Source organism: Symsagittifera roscoffensis, chromosome 1 (assembly GCF_963678635.1).
Source record: "Symsagittifera roscoffensis chromosome 1, txSymRosc1.1, whole genome shotgun sequence".
NCBI lineage: Eukaryota > Metazoa > Xenacoelomorpha > Acoela > Convolutidae > Symsagittifera > Symsagittifera roscoffensis.
Window position 1 is genome coordinate 35,725,120 of NC_087062.1, and position 25,515 is coordinate 35,750,634.

Below are 25,515 nucleotides of genomic sequence, written 5' to 3' on the forward strand. Positions count from 1 at the left end.
ATTCAAAGTACAGTTGACATATGCAACTTGCATCAAGTCTTCATTTTCCTTTGCAGTGAAGAGTCGAATCTGAATGTAGGGTGACTTGCTCACGTTGTACTTCTTGATTGTGACACACACCCTCCTCATGTTGTACGTTGCTATTTCATATACTCTATTACAGATGTCGAGCATCTGATCCATAGTTGATTCTCTGCCAGATTTGGCTTCATATATAGGTACGAGTCCAAGATTTTCAGCATCGTGAATAACAGTATTCCGTATTGCGGATATTGCTTCGCCTTCTTTTTCACTAAGATAGACTTGTTGAGACTTTTCAAATTGTCCCAAATCATTTATTGTTAATAGTTGATTTAGTGCAAAAATTAATGTAAAGTTTTTAACATGTTTGCAAAAATTGGTTTAATTTTTTTGCCATATTCCTAACAAAAATCTATAAAAGTATCTAGCAGATGCATAATTAGTTTCAATTTTAACAAAGTTTTACCATTGAAACTTCTTAATAAACTTTTCTATGATCTCTTTGTTCCTATCTCTTGAAAATAAATTTAGTAGGTGCAAAGAAATTAAATTACAAAGCACAAGACAGTAACCAATTTATTTACAAATCAAAGAGCTGTCGAGCAGCTGAGTTCTCAAAACTTTGCAAGTTCTCAATGGAGCGCAAAGCTGGTCTTGCCTCCATCACTGGTGGTTGTCTTGGTGGTTCGCTGACTGGAGTTCTTGACTCAGAGAACCCCTCATCCTCTTCGATTGTAATTGGGTTGTCCACAGATCCCTCTTCCCAAGGAAAGAGGAAATCGTCGATTGGTTGAGCCACATATCTAGAGTCAGGAATTTCGGGGTAGTTCATTCCCACATTTCTCCAAGTGGATTCTCTGTAGGGGTACTTGCGTTATATGATGTTCGTTGAAATCCCTGCGCATCACCTCCACCATATGCCAGACTTGGATTGGGATGTCCATTCGTGCCAGAAAAACTCCACAAACTGTTTCTCGCACATGGATTTGTACTGAATCAGCCGAAAATTCCACCGAGAACATAAGGTTGTTTTTTTTTGTACTGAGAAGATCGTTTTGAGCAATAAGTTGAGTTAATGAGTAAAAACAAGATTTACAGTTGAGAGGGAGAAAGTTGACGGTGGTTAAGTTGAAATTATTGTATTTAGAGCTGAGAGAGGAGGTAGTTGACGGTAGTTAAGTTGAAAATAAAACGATTTTTAATTAAGAGAGAGGGGTACCTTCAACTGGAATGTGTGGGTTTAACCAATCAGAATGGATTTTCCTTATTTGGATTGTACTCGTGTCCAATCAGATTTTAGTTTTCTTTTATGGAATTCTTATAGAAAACTCGTGTCCAATTGGAGACAAAGCTCCATTTTACACATTGTCGTTTCCAATCACAAAAATGTTCATTTTTGTTCAAGTTGTCGTTTCCAATCAGAGGAACCTTTCAAGGACTTAAGTCTTCCAAATAAGTAAAAATATACACAAGAGCAATCGCAAAAATAAATGACCAAAAGTTGTTTGCTGTAAAAATAAGAAATATTGCCAATATAAGTAACAAAAGAAGAAAAATTAATAAAAGTAGCATCTCTGCAAGTCTTCTCATCAAGTTAACTGAATTTTTTGTAAATAATCGATGAGAAATTGGAAATTGTTGATTTTTCAGCAGATATTCAAATTCTTTGATTTTGATGTAGATTTGAGATGATAACTCAAAGTTGATGAATTTTTCAAAGCAAATCTCTGGAAATCTGATACCAAACCTGATCATGCAAGATTTTGAACTTTCAAAATCTTTGAAAAAATGTAGGAATAAAGAACTTTGCTGGGGAGTTTTGACAAAATTGGGAGTTGGGTAGGGAATAAAAAGAGTCTTTGAAATATTATCGTACGACTTTTTTTATTAACTTCAAGTTTTCTGAAGTAAATAAAATTTCTTTTCTAGTCAGGTGTAACTCAGCAGTAAGTTTATAACTTTGATACGCAATATGTGGATCAAAAATAAATTCTTTAATTGAGTAAGTTTCCCTAAAGAGACCTTTACTTAGTCGAAGAACTCTATTTTGGACAACATAAACGTCCAAAAAATTGTGAAAAAAGTAAGAACAGCCCTGCAAATAAATGTCCATGGATTTTTTACTTCGACCGTTTAAATCATCTAAATCCTCTAGTTATACTGTTTGTGTTTTCGTTAACTTGTAAGCTGTCCGGCATGGACGATTGCTCCAGTAATTTTTGAATTGAGCAATGGGGTTTGGATTCAAGTCGACCTCAGAAAAAGGGGTTGTAAATATAGTACATATTTAGAACTGGATTATTTTCCAGGGACTACTAGTAGCTAAAGTATCTGCCCGCATCCAGTTTCAAGCGTTAACAATCGATTATATTACGATTTTAGTACCAGTCTTACTAAAGTTGAGAAAAAATCGGTTTTAATCAATTAATAATCTATTATAATCTCTCTTTTTAAAATCAAATTATAAATGATTATAATCGATTATAATCGATTATTTATTTGTCTATTTTTCGATAAAATTATAATCGATTTTAATTGATTATAATCCATATATTTTTTTCAAATTTCTATTTCATTAGTTTTGCGCAAAATCCCTTATAATCGAATATAATTGATCATAATCCCTTTTGTTTGTCCATTTTTGTCTTCGAAGTTGCATCTAAATTGCTTATATTTTATGCTTTTTGTGGGCGTTGGTTCCTATGAAAAATGAGAAAATATTTTTGTTCCGACTTTCGATAGGAAAGTAAGGAATATTTGTGCTCGGGTGGGTTTTTTTTCTTCAGACAAATCTCGACTTTTTAAATAGCCCTCATTCAACAAGTATTGTTGTCCTGAGCTTAAATTTGAAAAAGTATTTCACCTGTGATCATTTTTCGTAAAGTTATGAGGGTTTAAAGATTGCCATTTTGGCTATTTTGACCAACTTGGGACAATTAACGCGCGATTTAATTCGCGCTATTAACGCGTAAGCGGAGATTTAATCCGTCTTAGAAATTGTTCCAAATTGGTTGAACGAAGCTTATTTGCCATAATTGATTTGTTAGAAGAAACGAAATCTATCTTTTTGTACTTTATATGGCGTGTGGGGGGATAATTTTCTTTAAAAAATTTCAAATTTTACAAAAAAAATTTCATTTTCTTTTATTTTATTTAATTTTCTTATGTTATTACTGCTCCATAAACCTTAAAGGTCGGAACATTTGGGGATCGCCCTGATACGAGCAGCCTTGTTAAAATTTTTCCACTTGATTCAAATTTTAAAAGTTTTCATTTTATTTGTTCTTTTTTTCATTTCTTCCCCATTAGAGTTGTTTTGAGATGCATATTTTAAGCTTTTTTCAACACCAAAACATCAGCAAATTGATTTAGTTTCATGTTTGATTCGGAAAGTTTTTTTTTCATCTACTGCGAGAACCTTTCCACTCATATGAAAGGATCTCTATGAAATTTTTTTTTCGTGGTAAAACTTTGTGTTCAGATGAACCAAAGTGTTCAAGAGATCTCTCTTTTAGAGATTTTATTATTGACACAAAAATTATAACCCATAAGATATAATTCGAATACAGGAAAATTTTGGCAAAATAAACGATTATAATCGATTATAATTGATTTTAAGGGTTTTTAGTAAGAACTATAATCAATTATAATCAATTATAATCGATTATAAGAGATTATAAACTCTTGGAAAATATCACGATTATAATCAATTATAAATCGCATTTGGTAATAATAATCGATTATAATTGTCAAAAAATCATCATAATAATCCGTTATAATCGATTATTTACGCCTAAACTTGGATGCGGGTGTCTACATGCTGGGTTGGAATCCCGGTTGCAACCCGTTTTTTGCTCAGTTACGTATCAGTTGCATGTACCAGCTATTCTAATATGAATTGTCGTTTCTCCCTCATATTGGTAATTTTCTGGCGAATTTACTATTGTCTTAAATCAATCAACTGCTCTAATTGCTAATCAGAGTTCTTATGTTGTTTCACAAAATTATCTCAGCAGACAAAAGTTTTCAAAAATTTTGCACGATTTTCACACGATTTTTACATGATGTATAAAATTAGAAGATATTAGTTTTTCTTTCTTCAGATGTTTCTTCTCGCCTTGGTAAATCTCTTCGAAGCTACCATCTGAGGCTAGGAATTCAAGGAAATTAGGATTATATGTGCAAAATAACGCGTGTTCAGGTCTTTCTGCAAAATTAAGTATGACAAAAGAATGTTTGATGGAACATTCGATGGAGTCGCTTGAAGATATATTTTTAAAGCTTCAACCATTATCAGCTAAAGTTTCATAAGTGTTTAAGCTAAAATTCCATCATGGTGCGAAAAAAATTTCACTATCATTTTAAAATTCGATCAGTGAGAACAAATTGTTCCTGTAACCAGTAAAATTGTTGGGTGTCTCAAATAAATTTTGCCCTATAATATTACAGGTTCTATGGTTTTTCTTTTTGAAAAGCAAGAAAAAAGTTTCTCAGCGCCAAAAAGTTTTGAGGCTATCTTTACGCCGTTGAAAGTAACCAAATATATTTTATAGTCGTGTTCACCTGTAATAAAAGTCATAAGACTGAATTCGCCAGTTTTATTACCTGCTTGACACGTTAATGCCATGCTAGAGTGCCCCGCTGTTTTAAGTGTATACTAGAGATCTATATAGTTTCACTGTTGGGCTCTTGGCGTTTACTAGTATGGTCATTTGAGAAAGATTAGCATAGTCAATTGGATTCCACGGACGGAGAGAGCAGGAGTTCCTAAATTGAATGAAATATATTTTATAGAGTTATGCCTGCAAAGGGTTAACATTGTTTACATAGAGTTAAGCAAAACTTGGATTGAATTTGACAGAGAAATGATTGTCACAATTGATAGTTGTGTTTTTCATAGAGTTAACTTTTTTTAATTGCGGTTTTTTATTTCACCAGTTTTGTTATTTAAATAGAGTAGGGGCGGATTTTAGAACTGTTAAAATTTGATCACAAATGAAAATTTTTGGATTTTAAAAATAGAAGACAATCGATAGAAACTTTGAAATGTTTTTTTTTTGGAAAAGCCAGCAACACAGAATTGTAGGTCAAACTCTCTTTTTCGGCAGAACAACCTTTCAATTTGAATTCGATTCTGAGGCAATTAATCTCGGACAATACCGAAAGCAATACAGCCGGGTAGTCATAGGATTTCCTCAAAAGGACGTGAGCTCTCCAAAATACAATTTTTGTTGCTTTTTAAAACACTTTCTCCTGATAACAATATAAATGACGCTTTTAAATTACCTTTAGGGCTAATCAACGAAAAATCGATTTGGTATAATATTGCCAGCAAACCTTTTGTACGCGAGGTAAGGATGTCGAATTCATAAAAATGGGAATCGTCCTTAACCCCGCCCTCTCCTCGCCTTTTCCTGTATTCGCTACCCACTTCAGCGATAATTTTGTAATTTTTCAGGTTGTTTGAGAGATACCCCGAAATCCAGGCCTCCTTCTCCAAAATAGCGAACGTGAATAAATCCTCTTTAAACAGCAATGTCATGCTACATGCTCACAGCCTACACATCATGCACATGATCGGAAAACTGATACAGCTGTTGAATGAACCGGAGAACCTGCTGTCCAAAGTAGTCGAATTAGGCGAGAGGCACTTCGACCGAAAAGCCAACGACGAACTTCTACAGGTAACGTTAAAGGCACAAGTGGTGGCGAACGCAGAATTTTTTTGATGGGGAGGGGGGGGGGGGTTGTTTCAAAAATTTTTGTGTTATTTAGGCCAGTCATTTTGATGTACTATATTTCTGCCGAAACCACAAAGTGACAGTGTTTGGCAATAATTGTCCCAACCCCAAAGCCCCCCCCCCCCACCATCCCTTCCTCACCCCTAGGCACGCAACTGGACAGAAGTTATTCCTACGGTTGCTCTCTGCTCTCTCGAGTTTGATTCCGAAAAGCAACCAGTAATTTTGCACGCTTTTCGTTAATTTGTGCTACTATCAATCTTCTCATGTTATCAATTCTTCACAAATCTATTTTCAGGGTCACAACTTAATTCTTTAAAAAACACAATTAAAACTCTTTCGATTGACGCTTTTTGATGGACGATTTTTTCTTATCTTCGTTTTTACTTTGTATTTTTAGCCTAAGGTCTAAGGACAATTAAAAGAAATAAATTCTATTTACTTTTGCTTCAAAGGCTGTTTTGATGCCATTTCAAGCGAAAGAACTTCAAACTCTGTGAAGTCCTCACCTCCTGTTCTGACGTACTTTCAAATAGCAGTTAACTTTGCTGGTTGGAGGAAAAATTCAGCGAAATATGGTTAAGAGACTTGCGACTCTATATATTTTTAAAACACAATAGAAAAAAACCATTGAAAAAAGCTTTTAGCTCCAATCAATTTTTTTTTTTTACAAGATGCGAAGTAATTGTTGTCAAAAGACGGTTAACTGCTGGCTATTTACAGGAAGCTCAATTATTTTTTCAAAGAAGTGAAATTGGTAAGTATTTTTTTCTACATCGAGCAAAAAAGAATGAACTTAGTGAGCTTAGAAGAAAACTGAGTGAATTGTGGGAAAGAGGAGGAGCTACAAGGGCGGCGACCTTTTTAATCATGCCGACCGATCGAAACTTTTCATTTTCTTTTCTGCCTCCCAAAATATTAGCAATCGATCAATGGGGCGAAATAAAAGGGTACCATTTTCGGTGCTTTTTCCTGGTCATGAAAAAGGTTTTTTATTTTCATCAACTATAGTAGGTTATGACCTCACATAAAGACCTCACATTCTGTTTAATGCGCATAAATTTTCATTAAAAATAGGGCACTTTTCCGCTCTTAAATTTCAACTTCAAAAAAAAAAAACTGAACGTTGTCATAATGTAATGAAATTCTCTATGGTGAACAAAATAACTAATCTGAAAACACGTTTTTTTTCAAACACTACTGCAAAATATCACGCATTCAGCCAATAGCATGTAAAAACACACTGAAACGTGAAAACTTTCTGGCGAAATTTTTGTAAGTTTATGAAACAATTGCATTTAATTAAAGTCTTCATTTCAGTCTCTGTTAACCCAATATTTAGAATTTACACGGTAAAACGTATTTAAAAATCATATGAGGGGATAATGTAAAAAAGCCGTTTTCATTTTCTTTTTTTTCAACTTTATGGGGAAAAAGTTACCGAAAAATGCTAAAATAGCTACAATTAAAGAATTTAAAATCACGGTAAAACTTTCCAGATGATTTCTATCGAAACGTTAAACTCTACTGAAAGGTTCTCCTTTTAAGTTTGCGGTTTAACCACTGCAATTTGTGCTTGAATATTCTCAGAATACCTTTTCTTGTTTCATTATTGCCTCAGGAAAAAATTTTGTCACAATCTGAAATAAATTTGTTTTTTTTAAGACTAAATTGCATACAAAATGACAATTGAAGAGATACCGCGATGATTTCCCTTGAGTTTTTTCTCCCATTGTCAAAAAAGACCTCATGATAATTGCAATAGCCCCGAGGAATTCTAGAAAGAAAAAAGAGACTCTTTGTTAGCTCTCTATCACTTTTGCTCATCAAGATAAAGTGCAATTGCCTGTTTCGGAAGCGATAAGATTAGAGAGTGGAAATGAGCAAATGACAAATTTAGAAAAAATCAGGTTCTGATTCCTAACAAGAAAATAATGGAGGGTTTAAACAATTAGAGAAAGAATTGTGAGATTTAAAAAAAGTATTTCAAATGAAAAACCCAATCAATAAAACGTGAAAGATGCATTAAAATAATAATAATTTCATCTTAGGTATCTGAAATGGCAGTAATGGAAGCAGAACATACCAATCAATAATTTTACTTTTGAGGGAGGTTGAATTCGAATGTGATTTATCATGCGAATCCAGGTAACATCTAGAATTAGGTTTTTCCGCTCGCGATATACATATTTTTTGGGTTTCGACGAAAAAAAAACTCGGCAATAATTTTTGTATTGTTCTGAACACTAAACTGTTTTTCTTAATGCAGTTCTACCCCTAAACGCATCTATAACTATAAAGTGATACATTTTGAATTTACAAGGGTATCAATTACACCAATTAGCTTGCCCAAATTCGAACTAGATTGATTCTCAACCGTATAAGTTACCCGCGCTCGCGTTGAACTACAATCACAAATTTGTTTCCATTTTTTTTACAGTAAATACACTTGGAAGGACGTCTAAAGGCAGCTAGCATTTCAAGGGATCCTCAAAACAAAGTAAAAATTAGCAGTTTTTCCGTGCGATGCATGTTTTCACTGGAACAAGAGCAAAGAAAATGGTATATGCATCTATTTCAGAGCGGTAATTTACTTGATTCTGAAATATTTGAATCTAACAGTTTTTAATTTCATCATTTTAGCTCACCAAAAGTTTGTTGTTAAGTATGTATAAACCTTTCAAAAAATTTATCAAATGCAACAAATCATTTTCCTTTAGTTGCATATCTTCAGTTATAAAACTTTTATCAATTTTGATAAGAATTGAAACATTTTCTCATTTTTGTAGTAGTTGCTCTTAATTTAACCATTGTAATTTTTTCGACCGTTCGCAATTTTTTTGCTACTCATTTGAAATTATGCTATTGATGTTGATATTTTAGTCAACTAATAGACATAAAATTCGCTGCTTGATTAAGTTTTTGTAATCCTTTTTAATTTTTCGTAAATAATCATGTTTTTTTTAAAGTGAAACAAATGCGCAAAATGCAATTTTACGATCTTTTTTATTCTCCTCTGTTTTATTTGCTAGTCCACATAACAAAACTCCATATTTTAGCCGGTTTTTTACGCTTTACAAGGTCTAAATGAAAATTGAAGATTGAAAGTAATTTGTAGTGATACATTTTGGTCGTAAGCAATGAGAGTTTTTTTATTAAGTTACATTATATGCTACTTAAAAAAGCTTCTCATCAAAAACTACAACACAATTTTTTTCGTTTTTTCTGATAATCTTGCTTACGACCATTTTATAGATCCTAGAAAGTGGATGCTTAAATTTTACCATAAAAGGAATTTGCATTTACAAAAAAAATAACTATTTTCTTTAATTTTTTGTTTCCTGTCCAGTTGGTTTTTATTTTTACGCCAATCTTGACTCCAGTTTAGGGAATAGTCACAAAATGATGTAAAAATGTTTATATTATGTGCAAAAATTGTCACACGGCCGCTTATGCAAATATCAGGCCAACCTTTTAAATGAAAAAAAAAATTATTTCTCGTTGTTTTGATTAAAAAATGTTAAAATTAAAAAAAAAAATTTTCTCGTTGTTCTGATTTAAAAATGTTAAGTCTTTTATAATAATTTATGTTTGTGAGGTAAGATTTCAAAGTTTCATGGATCGGATAACTGAAAACGTATGCAGGAGTTTTTTGAAATCTTTAATATCTACCGTTTTGAAGACTTTTGAATTACTAAAATTTACTCGATACAACAACGTTGTTTGTAAATCTAACAATAACGTCTTGTAAAATATTTAATATTGCATCTACTATTGACCTCCTACTTCTGTAGACAACATGAAGCGGTGGTGTTTTTAATTTTTTTCATGACCAAAATAGCTTTTCTGATCCTAATTGTTTTTTGAAGACACCGCTGATAACAAGTAGCAATAAAATTGGCCTACAGTTATCATAAGCAAATTTGAATCCACTCTTATTGAGAAGAAAACACAACTGCTCGTATCAGAGCGAAGCCCTGAGTGTTGCGACTGCCTTTTAAAGTTTATGGAGCAGTAAAGCAGTAAAAACATAAAAAGTTACGTGTAATAAAATGAAGAAAAAAAACTTCTGAAATGTGAATTTTTTTAAAACAAAAATGATCTCCCCACACGCCAGTTAAAGTACAAAAGGTTAGACTTTGCTCCTTGTAACAAAATATTTATGGCAAATCAGCTTCTTTCAACCACTTTGAAACAATTTCTAAGACGGATTAAATCTCCGCTTATGCGTTAATAGCGCGAAATATATCGCGCGTTAATTGTCACCAATTGGCCAAAGTGTCAACTTTTAAACCCCCATAACTCAACAAATAATGATCACAAGTAAAATATCTTTTCAAATTCAAGCTCAGGACAACAATACTTTTAAAATGATAAAAAAAAATCATCAAAAATAGCTAGTTAAAAAGTCGAAATTTGTCTGAAGAAAAAAAAACCCACTCCGAGCACAAACATTCCGTTACTAATGTCGGAACAACAAAAAATTTAAAAAACATCAATTGAGAAAAGCCGCCGAGTTTTGACATGCTAATAAATTTTAATCCGTCTTTCGTAACGAAAGTAAGGGAATATTTGCGCTCCGGGTGGGTTTTTTTTTCTTCAGACAAATTTTGACTTTTTAACTAGCAATTTTTGACGGATTTTTTTTTCATCAATCGGAAGCTATTGTTGTTCTGAGCTTAAAATTGAAAAGATATTTTACCTGTGATCATTTTTTGTAAAGATATGGAGGTCTAAAGATTACCATTTTGACCAAATTGGAACCATTAACGCGCGATATTTTTCGCGCTATTAACGCATAGGGAGACTTAATCCGTACTAGAAATCGTTCCAAATTGATTCAAGGAAGCCTATATGTCATAATTGATTTGTTAATAGGAGCAAAAATTATCACGTTGTACTTAATATGGCGTGTGGGGGATGTTGTCTCAAAAAAATTTCAAACTTTGTTTGAAAAAAAAATGTTTACTTTACTTTATTACATATAAGTTTTACATGTTCTTGCTGCTCCATAGACCTTAAAAGGCAGTCGGAACATTCAGGGCTTCACCTTGAAACGAACAGTCTTGTATAGTTTTCAAAATGAGTGCAAATAGTTCGATTTTATCATAAGACTGTTTGGTGTCCTGTTTTAAGTTTGTTCAAAAATTAATGACTGTTAGCTTGACCTAGCAGTTTTGACAGAAGTCTTATTGAAAGCAGGTGTCATGTTTTGCAAGATCGGGACCTAAATTCTCAAATTGTTCATTGAACAACCATAAAGCAGTTTGGCTCTTCTAAATCTTTGGCTAGTTCAAACACTGTTTTTGAGCTGTTTTTGAGGTAGAAATTTTTCATAGTGCTATGTTTTTACCTTTTTCACTACTGCATTTACTTTATTTCAATATTTCGAGTACTTTTGCGACGCAGCGTCTGTTTTGTTTGCAAGATACTCTCGTGGACTAATATGTTTGGTTGATATGTTTTTTTACAATTTTTTTTCACTGTGTTATTAAGAAGTGAGTGTTATTGAGAAGTCAAAAGAAGATTTCTTCCTTGTTTTTTTTTCAAATATAGTTAATCGAAGAAAAATGTTGTGGTTAAGTTATATTTTTTTCAAATGTGCTCAAAAAAGTTTTTTTTCGAATTGTTTGCACTTTTTGTTTTCGTTCAAATTTTTATGCTGAGAAAAATCAAATAAAATTGACGCTCATTTTGAAAAACTTTAAAGAACAAAACAAACTAAAAAGCCTTTGTTTAAAGACTATTGGTCCAAAATTGAGTTTTTCTTCTTTGATATTTTCAGATGGCAGAAAAGTTTCCGTTAAGAAACGTTTAAATAAAAAAAGAGAATTTAGTTTGATTAAAAACGCCCCAAGCACTTCTGTAAAAGCCGGGAAGAAACGGATAGGTTATTTCTTTGGATCGGAAAAACAATTCTAGAGGTTCATAGAACTGCACCTGAGAAGCGTATTTCTAAGACAACCACCGGGATACTACTCACGGGCCAAATAAGGCATGATATTACTCCCTGGACAAAATCCCAACAGATATAGTCCCCTATAACCTATAATTAAATACCCCTTTAGAAAAAATCCCCCTTAGACTAAAACGAACGTTATTGTTCCGATTTTCGAAGAAAGTGAGGACTTTTTAGGATTGAGGCAGCCTTTTAATCAGACAATCTAACAAAGTTCTTTGCTCTCTCGGTGCATAGATCCGGTAATCTTTAAGGGCTCAGCCGCGTGTGCACAAAACAACGCAATACCCGGGATGACCAAAAACACTAGTCATACAATTTCCATATATGGAAAAATGCTAGTCATACACTTTCCATGCAATTCCATACGTACAGAAAATTGCATGAAAGGTCTATGATTAGTATTTTTTTCATATATGAAAATTGTATGACTAGCATTTTTCCATAAACCAGAAATTTTGATTTTTGTACATTTTAATTTCTCAAAAATTTTTGGTTGTGTTCGTAACCGAACACAAATGACATAAACCTTGGTTACTCAAACGTAGTAACAAAAGGTTTGGCCGTCTCGCATTAAAAAGGCATTGGAAACAGCCTGATATTTGTTACTTCTGTCTCACACAAATAATATAACGAAAGTAATGAACTTTTAAAATTTGGCAATAATTTTCAAAGATGATTATTTCTAAAATTTGAATTTTTAAATTACCAGACATTAATCAAGGCATACAAAAACATGTCATACAAAAGAAAGAGGAGTTTTAAGCGTTTTTGAAAAAAGTTAAGAAGAGAAGAGAAAAAAAAATCCAAAATTAGTATATCCAGGAAAAAATGTTTGTTTGAATACGAAAATCAGTTTGCGATTGAAAAAAAACACAAAAAAATTTTTGGGGGCAATTTCAAAAATACTTTGAAAAATTTTTGTCGTCGCCATCAAAAAAATGCTAGTCATACAATTTCCATATATGGAAATTGTGTGACTAGTGTTTTTTTTTCAGAAAACAAAAATAAAAAAAAAGTCAAAGTTTTCAGTTGTAGCGGCCCAAAAAGCGCTTAAATGTTTTGCCAGAGTTGAATTGATTGTTCAAAGCTTTTTTTCACATTTTTTTAAATGCTTATCATACAATTTCCATATATGGAAATTGTTTGATTAGCATTTTTTTCATACCATTTTTTTTTCCTTTTTTTTATGAAGAGATACCAATTTCGATACCAAAACAACTATAAAATACCTTTGAAATTCGATTAAACTCATTTTGCAAAAAAAGTATGAAATTTGTATGACTAGCATTTTTCCATAGACTAAGTGTATGAAATTGTATGATTAGCATTTTCGGTCTATGGAGGCTTCCTTTCTAAACCGCTGGTTTCATAATTTTCATTGACAAATTATCAAGTACTTCAAAATTGTTCCTAATTGAATTGAGGAAACAAGCTAACTGGTCTTATTACTTCCATACAAGACACAAACTGCCTTGGTACAAAGAGTTTTACTGTTCCGACTTTCGTAACGAAAGTAACGTAATAATTGTGCTCGGGTTGTTTTTTTTTTCTTCAGAAAAAGCGATATATTAATTCTTCTTAATTTGTCTAGAAATCGTTCTAAATTGGTTGAAGGAAGCTTATTTACTATAATTGATTTGTTGCTAGCGAAATTTATCCCTTTGTACTTTATATGGCTTGTGGGGGTATGGTTTTAATAAAAAATCTTAAATGGTAAAAAAAAGTTAATTTTTTGTTTGTTACTTTTAGTTTTTTCATGTCATTACTGCTCCATAGACCATAAAAGGCAGTCAGATTGTTCAGGGCTTTGCCCTGATACGAGCAGCCCCGTTGTATTTTAACTAAGATTCCAACTTTCGAAAGAAGAAGGAATATTTGCGCTCGGCGTGATCTGTACTTTTTTTTCAGAAAATTTTTGATTCTTTCGCTTTTCAGGAGTTTTCCAAGTTTTTTTTTACAACTTTAACGATCTCAGCTCATAGAATTATTGTTTCGACTTTCGATACGAAAGTAACGGAATATTTGTGCTCGGGGTGGGCTTTTTTCTTCAGACAAATTGCGACTTTTTAACTAGCCATTTTTGACGGATTTTTTTTGGATCAATCGAAAGGTATTGTTGTCCTGAGCTCAAATTTGAAAAGACATTTTACCTGTGATTATTTTCCGAGAAAATATGGGCGTTTGAAGATTGCCATTTTGGTCAATTTGAGACAACTAACGCGCGATTTATTTCGCGCTATTAACGGGTAAACGGAGAGTTAATCCGTCTCAAAAACCGTTCCAAATTAATTGAAAGAAACTTATTTGCTATAATTGAATTTTTACAAGGAGCAAAATGTATCTTTTGGTACTTTATATGGCGTGTGGGGGGATAATTTTCATTAAAAAAGTTTCGATTTTCAGAAGTTTTTTTTTCATTTTGTTTTATTAGTTTTAACTTTTTAATATTAATATTGCCCCATAAACCTTAATAAGCAGTCGGAACATTCAAGGCTTCGACCTGATACCAGCAGTCTTGTTGTTCCGACTTTCGATACGAAAGAAACGGAATATTTGTGCTCGGGTTGGGTTTTTTTTTCTTCAGACAAATTTCGACTTTTTAACTAGCCTTTTTTGTCGGAATTTTTTTATATCATTCGAAAAGTATTGTTGTCCTGAGCTGACATTTGAAAAAATATTTCACTTGTGATCATTTTTTTCGTGAAGTTATGAGGGTTTAAATATTGCCAATTTGACCAATTTGGGACAATTAACGCGCGATATAATTCGCGCTATTAACGCGTAAGCGGAGATTAATTCCGTCTAAGAAATTGTTCCAAATTGGTTAAACGAAGCTTCTTTGCCATAATTGATTTGTTACAAGGAACGAAACCTATCCTTTTGTACTTTATGTGGCGTGTGGGGGATGATTTTCATTTAAAAAATTCAAATTTTAGAAAAAAAAGTTTAACTTTATTTTATTTCTTTTAACGTTTTTTAATGATATTACTGCTCCATAAACCTTAAAAGGCAGTCGGAACATTCAGGTCTTTGCCCTGATACGAGCAGTCTTGTTTCATTTGTGATCATGCGTTAAATTATCTTGGTGTAGAAATTGCGTAGTTTTCATTCTGTGACTATTTACGCGCGTTATAATTTGTTCTTCGAACAAATCGCTGATTTAACCTGGCTCAAAAGCGGTTTCAGCTTGTATGGAAGCAAGCTATTCGGAATTATTAATATGTTGTTTGGCGCTAATGAGATCATTATTTACCTCAGATAGATTTTGGAAAACATTTTCAAAAAAAGTAATCTAAAAAATAATCATTGTTTGGTTTCTGAAAAAATTAATTAAAAAGATGATTTGTAGCTTGAACGTCAAGGAGCGATCGGAGCTTGCAAAGTTTTGCACTGATACACACAGTTTTGTTTCCTCAAGCATAAAAACAACACCGAAAGGTACATTAACATAGGATACCATTAGAACTGATACTAAAGATGAATTGTTAACTGAATCATGTAATAAGTGTGTGATGAAAGCCAAAATTGGACTGCGATAGCTTTCAAATCGTTGGTCTTCTTATAACTAAACTCTTAACGTACAATGAGATTCGTTGTAAAAAGATTGGATTTGAACTTATTATTGCTGAGTTACAGGGCAACCAAATTGTTTTTCCGAGCTCTGTTAAATCCCTAAAAAGAACATTTTTGGGCCAGTTTTTGGGTCGCGCGTAAGTTTTTGAAAAGACAGGCTAAAAAAAATTGTTAGCCACTTTTTGAACAGTTTTGATCAAGTGTTTTTTCTCCCCCTCAAAAGTAGTATACACTGGCTCCTCCAATAAACCAGCAAAAAATCGAAGTCTAAATACAGAAACAAAGGAGGACCATTTGACAAGTCAGGGGGTCGCACGACTGAAACAATGTGTAAACCCACTCCCCTATTTAAACTACTGGTTTACTAAAGCAAACTAAGCTAGGTTAAAAGAATAAAAGTAAATGTATTAAATTACAACTGACTGTTGACTAAAAAAAACAATAGTGACGCGAAGTAAAGCACAACTGCCTGGTAACAAAATAATTGGTAGAGGTCAAGGTTAGTAACGTAAAAACACACAATCACAACATTCACATTTCCCAATACAAGAAAAAAATTATATCTGCACTTGTACTAAGTAGCCAAAACAACACACATACTCCATTTTTCCTTCACCCCACGGGATACGAAGTTTGAAGCAAAAAGAGTCAGTTTATAGCCTTAATGGAATTTACAAGAGAATATACAAATGTAGACGGAGAGGAATATGAGATACAATGTACAGGCTACATACAATGCGATACAGACTTATACAACAAATGAAGCAGAAAAAAAATGATATATAAAATTGTGATTATGCATAAAATAAACAAATAAAACAATAAAGAACGAACTAAAAATAACCATTTCGATAAAATTCGGTCAAAAAGAACCAACCAATGTGTTTACAAGAGTGAGTAACTGAAATTATTCTGAATTTAGCAAACGAATGTGGATAAGCCAATGGTAAATAAAACGGTACATATTCATTCTGAATAAGTTTTGAGAGTTTCAATTCGCTGTGTTAAATTTTTGATGAAAATTATCTGCTTCCGTCCGATTTCCGTGTCTGTTTTTGAGGAAATATGGCTCCTTCCATTGTCTTTCTCCTCCAATGGGAGTTCATGAGCAAATGAGCATAAAACCTTTGGTTTCGAGTTTATCGATGATGTGGTTAAGTGGGATCCTTGTGTTGTCTCAGCCACTAAGGTTGGTCTCATTTGGATGTGCGCCAATGGTGACAAGAATGGTGAGGGGACTCAAAGGTGTCGGTGGCTTGTCATCTGTTGGTTGAGGTGAATGCAATTAACGGTGCCTCTTCTGAACCCACAACGTCTATTGCCGCAACGAAGGGTAACACTTGCTGGATGAAGCGCCAATAGAACTTCGGAGGCCCTGGATTCCTTCTTGGACGTGACGTGCTGCATGATGGGATGTCTAGTACTAGGTCTGTTGGCTTCTCAGGAGACCTCGCTATAGCAGTTATGTTCTCGCTCGTACCCGGAGTTGATGAAGTGAAGTTCAAGATTGGTTGATTGCCAGAGATGGTTCATCTTGAAAGATCCTGCTTCGTTTGAGTCCTTCCTTTTGGTAAGCAAATTTCTCTTTCTCTTCACTGCTATTTCATTATTATTAACTAACGTATTCGGAAAAATCGTAAGTTTACTAGGAGCCATTAGTTGGTTTTTCTTGAACGCAAGGTCCGTTTTTCTTAGTAGGTGGCCATTATCTAGGATTATCGTAAGTTTAGTGTCTGAAATAGGTTTTCCAACAAGGGGTTTAAAATATGGTCAGCCTTTCCTTCTGTTCACTGTCTGGCAATACTATTTACCTCCTTGAGTGAAGGGGATCGACAACGGGGCTCTCGGTGCGACCTGCTCTGTTTTGTCCGTTGGAACGCTCTCGTATCCTCTAGTGTCAGGTATGGTTTCCTCCAAGTATCGCTGATCTCTGCTGTCGTTTACCACCAATCCTGGGCTATCTTTTTCGAAATGATTGACTTCGCGTTATCTAAATCAGTGGCGTGTGAAACTAAGGATTTCCAGAAGGTGTTTTGCGATCTAATAAAATGTTTTAAGAAAGGTGTACATCCAAAGGATGGTTGTTTCGTTGAACAAAGGTTCCAAATAATTTTATCGATCGAGTCGGTTTAAGTTCGTTAAAAAACATTGCCATAAGTTTCGACTGTGTAAATTAGACATTTGTACGACTCCATTTGATCTATGATCTCCCACCTTACACAAAATTAACATAAAACTAATCTTCTCGCAGAAAATTTTGAATTCATTGGAAAGAAAACACGACCAATGGTCCACTCTGATTGGTTTCGGAAATCCATTAAAACTTCAGTAATCCGTCTGAAATGTAAGTATAGAAGACGCTGAACTACTATTTACTACCTTAGCAGAAGGAAATTAGGTGAACCTATCTAGGCAAAAAAGTAAATATTTTGATGTTTCCCAGTTTTTATCCAATGGGCCTGCGAAATCCAGGTCCATTTCTCCGTTAGGTTCTGATAAGTCTCGTAATTTCTGCGTATTAGTCGCGCCCAGAAAAATTTTAAGCTTCTTATCAGCTTTTATACACTGCACACAGTTTTTTCCGTGATGATAAATTTCTCGGTATAAATGAGGCCACCAAATATTTTTGGCCGGATCTTTAATCCCGAACTGTCCTGGATGGGTCTGATGTAAAAGCGTCATGAACGGGGATCTAAGGGCTGCTGGGATGAACAAGTCGTCGAATTATGTTCCTTCCTTCAGATGGATGTTCCATTAAAATGTCTTCAAATAGGCCCCGAATCTTTCTAGTAGTCATCCTTTTTCCACATCTTCTTCACCCATTCTGATAATTTTCTTTGAACAATGGTCCATAAACACAAACGGGGTGAAAGTAATTTTATTTCCCCTTAAATTTGCAAGTAATTTCTGGTGCTTTTTCGGACATAATGTCGATCTCAAACATCACTGAAATTCCTTAATTTTCAGCACGAAGTGATTATTTAAGCGATTGTACTGAGGCTCAGAAGCCTGAAAATTCAGATTTGTCTTCTTAATTCAAATTTGACAAAAAATGATATTTTTGAAGGTATTAAAAAAGGTGAGATTCGTCTGATAAAAAAATTTGGTTGAAAACAGATTTGGAAAAATTTAACGAAATGCAGCTGCTCCTACAAGACTCTGAACGCGTGTGATTGGAATTGCAATTTGGCAATCAGTCTGTTTGTAATTAGGAACATTCTCGAAGAACGACCGTTGATTGTGTTGTAACTTTTTGTATTTTCCAACTATTGGTTTTACCCAATCTAAGTTTGTTATACTACTTACACTGGGTACATCCACTGGATTATCAACCGACAAATCGTTCTTTATACAATTATCCTTTTTACAGTCACTATTTACGATTATGGTTTCTTCTAGAAACTTTCACTATTTGTTGTCATAATGTGAGGTTGGGAGGGCTTTTCCTGAGGGTAATCTAGACAATAGATTGGAAAACCCCGTTTCTTTCCCTGGGATATGTTTGATTTTGAAATTAAAAGGCCAGAGTTGGTTTATCCAAAGAGTCAGTCTACTCTTTCAAAGTCTTTTGAAATGATTGTGTTTGTTAATAATTGTATTCGAATGAACTTTTTAATTACACGAATTCGGAAGAGATACGTTGTTCACTGGAAGTAGCGGTAGTTTTTGCGCGATTTCTATTTCGATTCGAGGTAAGTTGTCGTTTCCCACGATGTGTCCAGTGGTGATAAAAAATGGAGTTTCTTCTAAATTCAACCATTAGATGGTTTTCTGACTAAATTTTGTGCGATAACGTTTATTGTATCGTTAGTGAAGCCGCAGTAAAGTGCCCGGATTTTCTGATCCACGGGTAGAATTTTCAGCTGAGGGTCTTTCAGGTTTAGCTCACTGAGCACGTTCTGTTGCAGGAAACTTCATGGACTAGCTGAATTACCAGGAATATTCTTATTTAAAATTGCGTCCTCATCTAATCCGATATTTACAAGTTTCCTCGTTTCTAGGCCATTGTCGTCGTAGATCGTTCACATGTTCATCACCGAGTAATCATAATTGTCGCTCATTCCCTCCTCTGTCCAGGCATTTATCAATCTACAAAATTTTTCTTGTTGGTTCACTTGTGGATCAACAGGAGAATACGGCTAATTCTGATTATTCACATTTTCTTCTACACTATTTACAACTGGCCTTCTTCATTGTGATTTACAGATTCTTCCAAAGTGTCCTTTGTATTTACAAATGTTTCATATTATTTCCGTTGCTGGGAAACGTTCAAATGTCCTTTGGTAAAAGCATTTCCACATTTCATTCAAGGGTTAGACTTTTCTGTATTCAGACTTGGTTTCTTTTTTACTTATTAAAGTTTTGTACACTCTTCCGATTTTGTTGTTTTTGGCGGTAGTCATGTTTTTTATTTTGAGTTGATTATAGCGGCCAACCTCATCGATAATTGCTTGATTAAGTGCATACGCTGGATTTAGCGTTTCCGATAAGAGTCTCCGTTGGAGTTCACAATTTCTCATATTGAATACAGTTTGGTATTTGTCTCAATTTCTTATATTGGATATTGAATATGAAGCCACTCCTGTTCGGCGTTAACTCCATTTTTGCACGATCTATCTAAATCCGAGAGTGCTCCTCAAAACTGTTCGTAGGACTGTCTACCCTTCTATTTTCGGCTCAATAACGTGTACCGTTTAAACGTAGTATTCGCTGGTTCAACAAATTCTTCGTCCAGAAGATCGAAAAAGTCTTTGAAGGATAAAATTTTCACCCTTGGCTGTTTCGTATCTCCTCATCCCCCCGGCCAAAAAAAGGATGGATTTTACTTTCTTGTCTGCTTCGTTTCTCCTCATCTCCCCGAATTTTCTTTTCTCCTCCGCATTTTCGTTGGCTCGTGTTACTTCTTTGTTTGTGGCCTCCCTGGTTTTTCTTTGCGTTTCAGTTTCTGAATCCTGGGTACCTTCTAAAATAGGTTTTATCATATCCGACTCCAATGGTTATTTCAGCTTATCTCTACCCAATTCCTTATTGGTGTTGATGGCCGAGTGGAACTCGTAGATCCAATTAGTCCATTGGGTGGGTGGTTCTACAGTATGATATGGCCAAAAGTAGGAAATTCCCCTTCAGGTTCGAATCAGTTGCTTGCGCCATAATAAGAAGTGTTCAAATACCACTGGTTTACTGAAGCTAACTAAAATAGGATAAAAGAATAAAATTTTAAACTAAAACTGACTGCTGCCTAAAGAGAGCAATAGTGACGCGAAGTCCAATGAACTTCGTATAAAGCACAACTGATTTCTAACTAACTAGTTGCTAGATTTCAAGTTTATTAACGTAAAAACACGCAATCACAACAGGCCGCAGGCAAGTGTTTGAAAATACAGGCTAAAAAATATTTGTCACTGTTTGGACAGTTTTGATCAAGTGTTTTTTCGTCGCGCTCTCCCCATCAAAAATAGAATACATTGGCATTTCCATTAAACCAGCTAAAACTGGAGGTCTAATTACAGCAACAAAGGAGGATCATTTGAGTAGTCAGGGGGTTGCATGCCTGAAACAAGGCTTAAACCCACTTCCCTATTTCAGCAACTGCTGAGTTATCTTCTCCATAATTTAGTCTACAAAAGTTTGGACCGGCCAATTAACATGTGTGTCGATTAGCATGTCCATTTACAAGATGACTGCATTTTGAAGATTTGTTGTTCGCGTTTTTTCTAGTCAAAATTGCAATTTTTAGCCAAGTTTTTAGTAATGGGAAAGTGATTCTATATCCCCTAAAAAATCAAAATTATCGAAGTTATTTGAATTTTTAGGTTATTTAAAAAGTGAAATTCTATATCCCCTAACAAATCAAAATTATGGAAGTTATTTGAATTTTTAGGCTATTTTTTCGTCTGCATGCAATCTCAGTTAGAGAAATTAGCGCATGCTAATAGGCACTCACGCTAATCCTAGTCGCTACTCTTCCTACAAAAATTTTTATTCAACCCGTAAGTCCTTACCAATTAAATTTTTTTATTGCCCGGTCAATCTGCACTGATTTTTGCCGTTTGTTAAACGAGCTAATGTTCTCCAAGCGCGGCCCCCCATAATTTTTTTCTGAACAAACAATTGGCTCAGCAAATTGTTAAATTTTCTTCTAGGTTTCACTCCAAAACAAAACACTATTCAAGCTAATTGCGAACAATTCGCAAATAGAAGTGAAAATTTTCAAGTATCCTCAATTTTCGGAACTGTTAATCACATTTTTAGTTTCGGCCTTATTGTACTTCGGCACTGTTGAACGCCCCCAGCGTGAGTTATCATTCCTATTAATTCCACTTACGACTCAGATCATAATACTTAAAAATTGATATTAAAGACTAAAATTCATAGTTAGTCAAAATTTGAGTAACTAAAAACTGTTCGTGACCAAATAATGGACAGTGAGAACATTCAAAGCTTTGCCCTGATACTAACGGTCTTGTATATATTAGTTTAGACAACTCGCAACAAAAGGCACCGTGGTTTTTGCTATGTTGCGGTGATTTTATTTTCTAGTTTCCGTCGTTTAAAATTGGAGGGACATAAGACCCCCTTTTCTATTTTGCGTTCAACTTGAGAAGATAATCAAATGCGTAAGCCGGTCGAGTAGGTATGAACCCTCTACCTTAAAAACGAGACAAAAATAAATAGACAGTTCCGTTTCAATTACATAACAATTAAATGTCAGCAGTTACGAAGCCATATGCAAACTTCAAACACAAACAGGCGCGGATCTTGGAGTTTCTCGAGGAACCGGGCGCATTTTCGAAAAAAATTTCAAAAATTTGGTCGAATTTTTTTAGACGACCAAATTGATTGTCTCAGCTATCCTATATCCTTATAAAGAACTTTTTTCGGTCATATTTTTTTGCGCAGAAGGCAATTTTTTTTAATAAAGGCTAAAAAAACGTTTTTAAGTACTTTTTGGAAAACTTTCGGCGCGCTCCTATCATTGGTATACATTGGCGCCAATGGCGCCTATAGAGTCAGTCAAAAATGAATATCTCAAAATAGTACAAAGGAGGACCCTTTGGGTCAGCAGGCGGTCAAATTCCTGAGGAGGGGAAGGCGTCCCCCCTATTCCGCTACTGAGTACAAATGTAATTTGAACTGATTGGGCTCAATTTGGGCTGGCTTATATTTTTGGCTCATTTATTCTTCACATTTGATATATTTATAGAAGCAACAAAAATGAATTCTAAAACTGCATGAAAAATTGGAGCTGTCAGCAGCCTCTGGGAACCCCGTACCAAAATACGCTCAATCAAGTTCTCCTGTCTTTTTTCAATTTAAAGCCAGGAAAAGATTGATAAAATTGGAGAGAAAGCTTGATTAATTACGCCCTATAAAACTGCTTCCAAACACCCAGCGCAGTGCGCAATTCAAGGACGCGGAGGTGTCAAGGGGATGGGCTTATACGTCGTCTTCAACATAGGGCCGAAAAACATAGGACAAAGCGGACGTTTAGATCTCTTTAACTATTCTACCCCTTTTGAGAGGGGGTTCGTCTCAAGGTATCATGGACAGTGAATAGTCCGGTTATTTTTGAGAATTAAATGTAATTATATTTTTTGAGGCTCCGAGGAGCTCTGCAAAAACAATAGTGTAAAGCATCAGTACTGAAATTTGTAGTTAAACTCAAATCTAGACAATATAATGAATCAAATTTTATATATCAAATAAATCAGAATATATCAAAACTGGAAAAGTCATACAAATTTCATATCGGTATCAGTCTTGTGACATGTCTCTTTTTTCGCTGTAAATGTCTGAACCAGACATGTACCAGAATGATAATTATGGAAAAAATCAGATCTTGAGTCAGATGTTATCAGACCTGAAGTACACCTGGGACAGGCCTGACCATACCTGGACCAGATATGTTCATCGAAAAAAATAGCACGTGACAAAATTTCAATTTCGGCTCTTTTTCCTCCCCCCCCCCCCCCCCCCCCCCACCCACCTCACTCAAACATGAATTTTATGAACGAGCGGTCTTACAAGGTTAATTATGGAGACTAAATATGTTTGTCATGGCCTAATTAGTCTACATGCCAATTTTCATGACAATCGGACAAATTGAACGGTAACTTCAAATATAAAAATTTGCAGGTGGGGGGAAAAGGAAAAAGAGCCTCAATTTCTTTTCGAAAAAAAATGATTTTAAAAAAAATCAATTTTTTTTTCGTTTTTCAGAATAGAAAAAAGTTCGAGAAGGGAGTTATGGAAGGGTTTACCAAATGACGTACCTTTCTTATACCCCATTTAATTCTTTATTTTTTCTTCTTGTATTTAGCTGATGAATTGACCTCAGCAAAATGAAGGTGGAAATCTTCACAATGCCTGTGCGTAAATGCTTGTGCAAAAAAAGTGACAGCCGTGAGGATAGAAATATAATCGGAAATGGCATTTGTGGTAGTGACAATAATAGTCAATGCCAATTAAAATCGATGGCTAAAAGATCACTTCAGAGTTTGACAAAATAAGCACAGACTGAATCAAAATGTATATTTCTAGAACAAAGCAGAAATGAAGAGGCAATAAAGATACCGTAAACAGGCATGAAAAAGAACCAATTTTTTAATTCAAATTCTTAGGCAAAGAATTTTAAGTGCAAGTTTCCGGCATTGTACAGAAAATACGTCATTTCTGACCAGGTATAGTCATGTCTGACCAGGTATAGTCATGTCTGACCTGGTATAGCCATGTCTGACCAGGTTATAGTCATGTCTGAGCAATAATAGGCATGTCTGGCCAGGTATAGTCTTGTCTAACCAAGTATGGCCATGTCTGACCAGGTACAGTCATGTCTGGCCAGGTATAGTCATGTCTGACTCAGGTATAGTCTGCAAACGCCAGAAGTGACCACACTGGAAACAGATAAGCAAAGAGCTGAAAAACAGCTAGTGTCTGCCCGCATTTAAGAAAAGTGAAAACACATCGATTATGATGGATTTTTGTGGTCTAACATGTTGTAAGCATAATCGATTCCCATGCTACGCTCAGACAACAAAATTGGACTAAAAATGGACTTTAATCCATTTTTCTCTTCAAAACAAACTGCATTATAATTCATTTGAAGTCCATTATAATGGAACATAAAATGAGTAGAAAATTTTTTTCCAGTTTGTTTTTGTTTTCATTCGTGCAAACTTTTGCAAGAATTTCTGCATTTATCAAATGAGTTAATCGGAAAATTTGCAAAGCGAGTGGCCTAATCCATTTCTAAACCTAAACTCAATTTGCAAAAAGATTCTGTTAAGCTCTCTCCCCCTAACGGTTGCCCTTTTGCTCTGCTCCCCCCAACCTGAAACCTTACGATTGCCCCCTAACGTGTGCCGCCCTAACGTTTGCCCCCTAGCGTTCCCCCCCCCGTTTGCCCCCCCCCCCAATGTGAGGGGGGGCTTGATAAGGTACAAAAGCTGGGGGTTAATGGAAGGGGGTTAGTCCGCTTCCAACTTTACCAGGGGGATAATGTAAGGGGGGATTAGTCCAATTCCAACGTTGGGGGGGGGGCTTGTAAGGGGCAAATGCTTGGGGGGGGGGGGTAATGGAAGGGGGAATTAGTTCACTTCCAACATTGCCACGCCCCTTCCCCCAAAGATTCTAATAATTTAAGAAAATTGATGAAAGGAACAAAATTCGCCTCTTTTCCACTTTCCCACCCCCCTCGAAAAACTACAAAATTAAGCTGTTTAGAAATTATTCACACGACATTTTGCATTTTGCTGACAGGTTTTAATGCAATTTACATTGAGAAAAATCATTTTAAATTGTTCCAATTTTTTGAATTTTACAAAAAAAATTAAAGGGGGAACTGTAAAAGAGCCCAAACTTCAGTTACAGTTCTTGAGTAACATCAAAGAGTAACAAAAACACCAAAGTTAGGCAGAAAAAATTTAGATTGAACAACAAGTAACCAACTTTAGTTTAAAACGTAGGAAAAACTTCATGTGCGTTAAAATTCGCATCTGAGTAAAGTGGAAACAAATCGATTGTAATTTAATTTCATTGTCAGAATCCAAAAAATATTAAAAAAAGCAATTATAATGGATGAAAAAATGATTTTGTTGCCTCGAAAAATAGTAATTTTATAATCCATTTTTAATTGATTATAATCGATTTGTTTTCACTACTGTGGACGTTGACAAGGAAACTCATGAATTCAATTTTTATTCATGGAAATCAAATGCG

The 25,515-nt window shown here is 34.6% G+C and overlaps 1 protein-coding gene across 1 annotated transcript in view; it reads left to right on the plus strand.

Moving 5' to 3' along the window:
• The first annotated feature begins 5,476 nt into the window (after nt 1-5,476).
• The window catches only part of LOC134856700 (uncharacterized), a 28,001-nt gene continuing 7,962 nt past the window's right edge, over nt 5,477-25,515 (plus strand). The window contains exon 1 of the mRNA XM_063872971.1: nt 5,477-5,705. Coding sequence (XP_063729041.1) covers nt 5,562-5,705 — 144 coding nt within the window. The 5' untranslated portion in view covers nt 5,477-5,561. The remainder of the gene's footprint in view (nt 5,706-25,515) is intronic.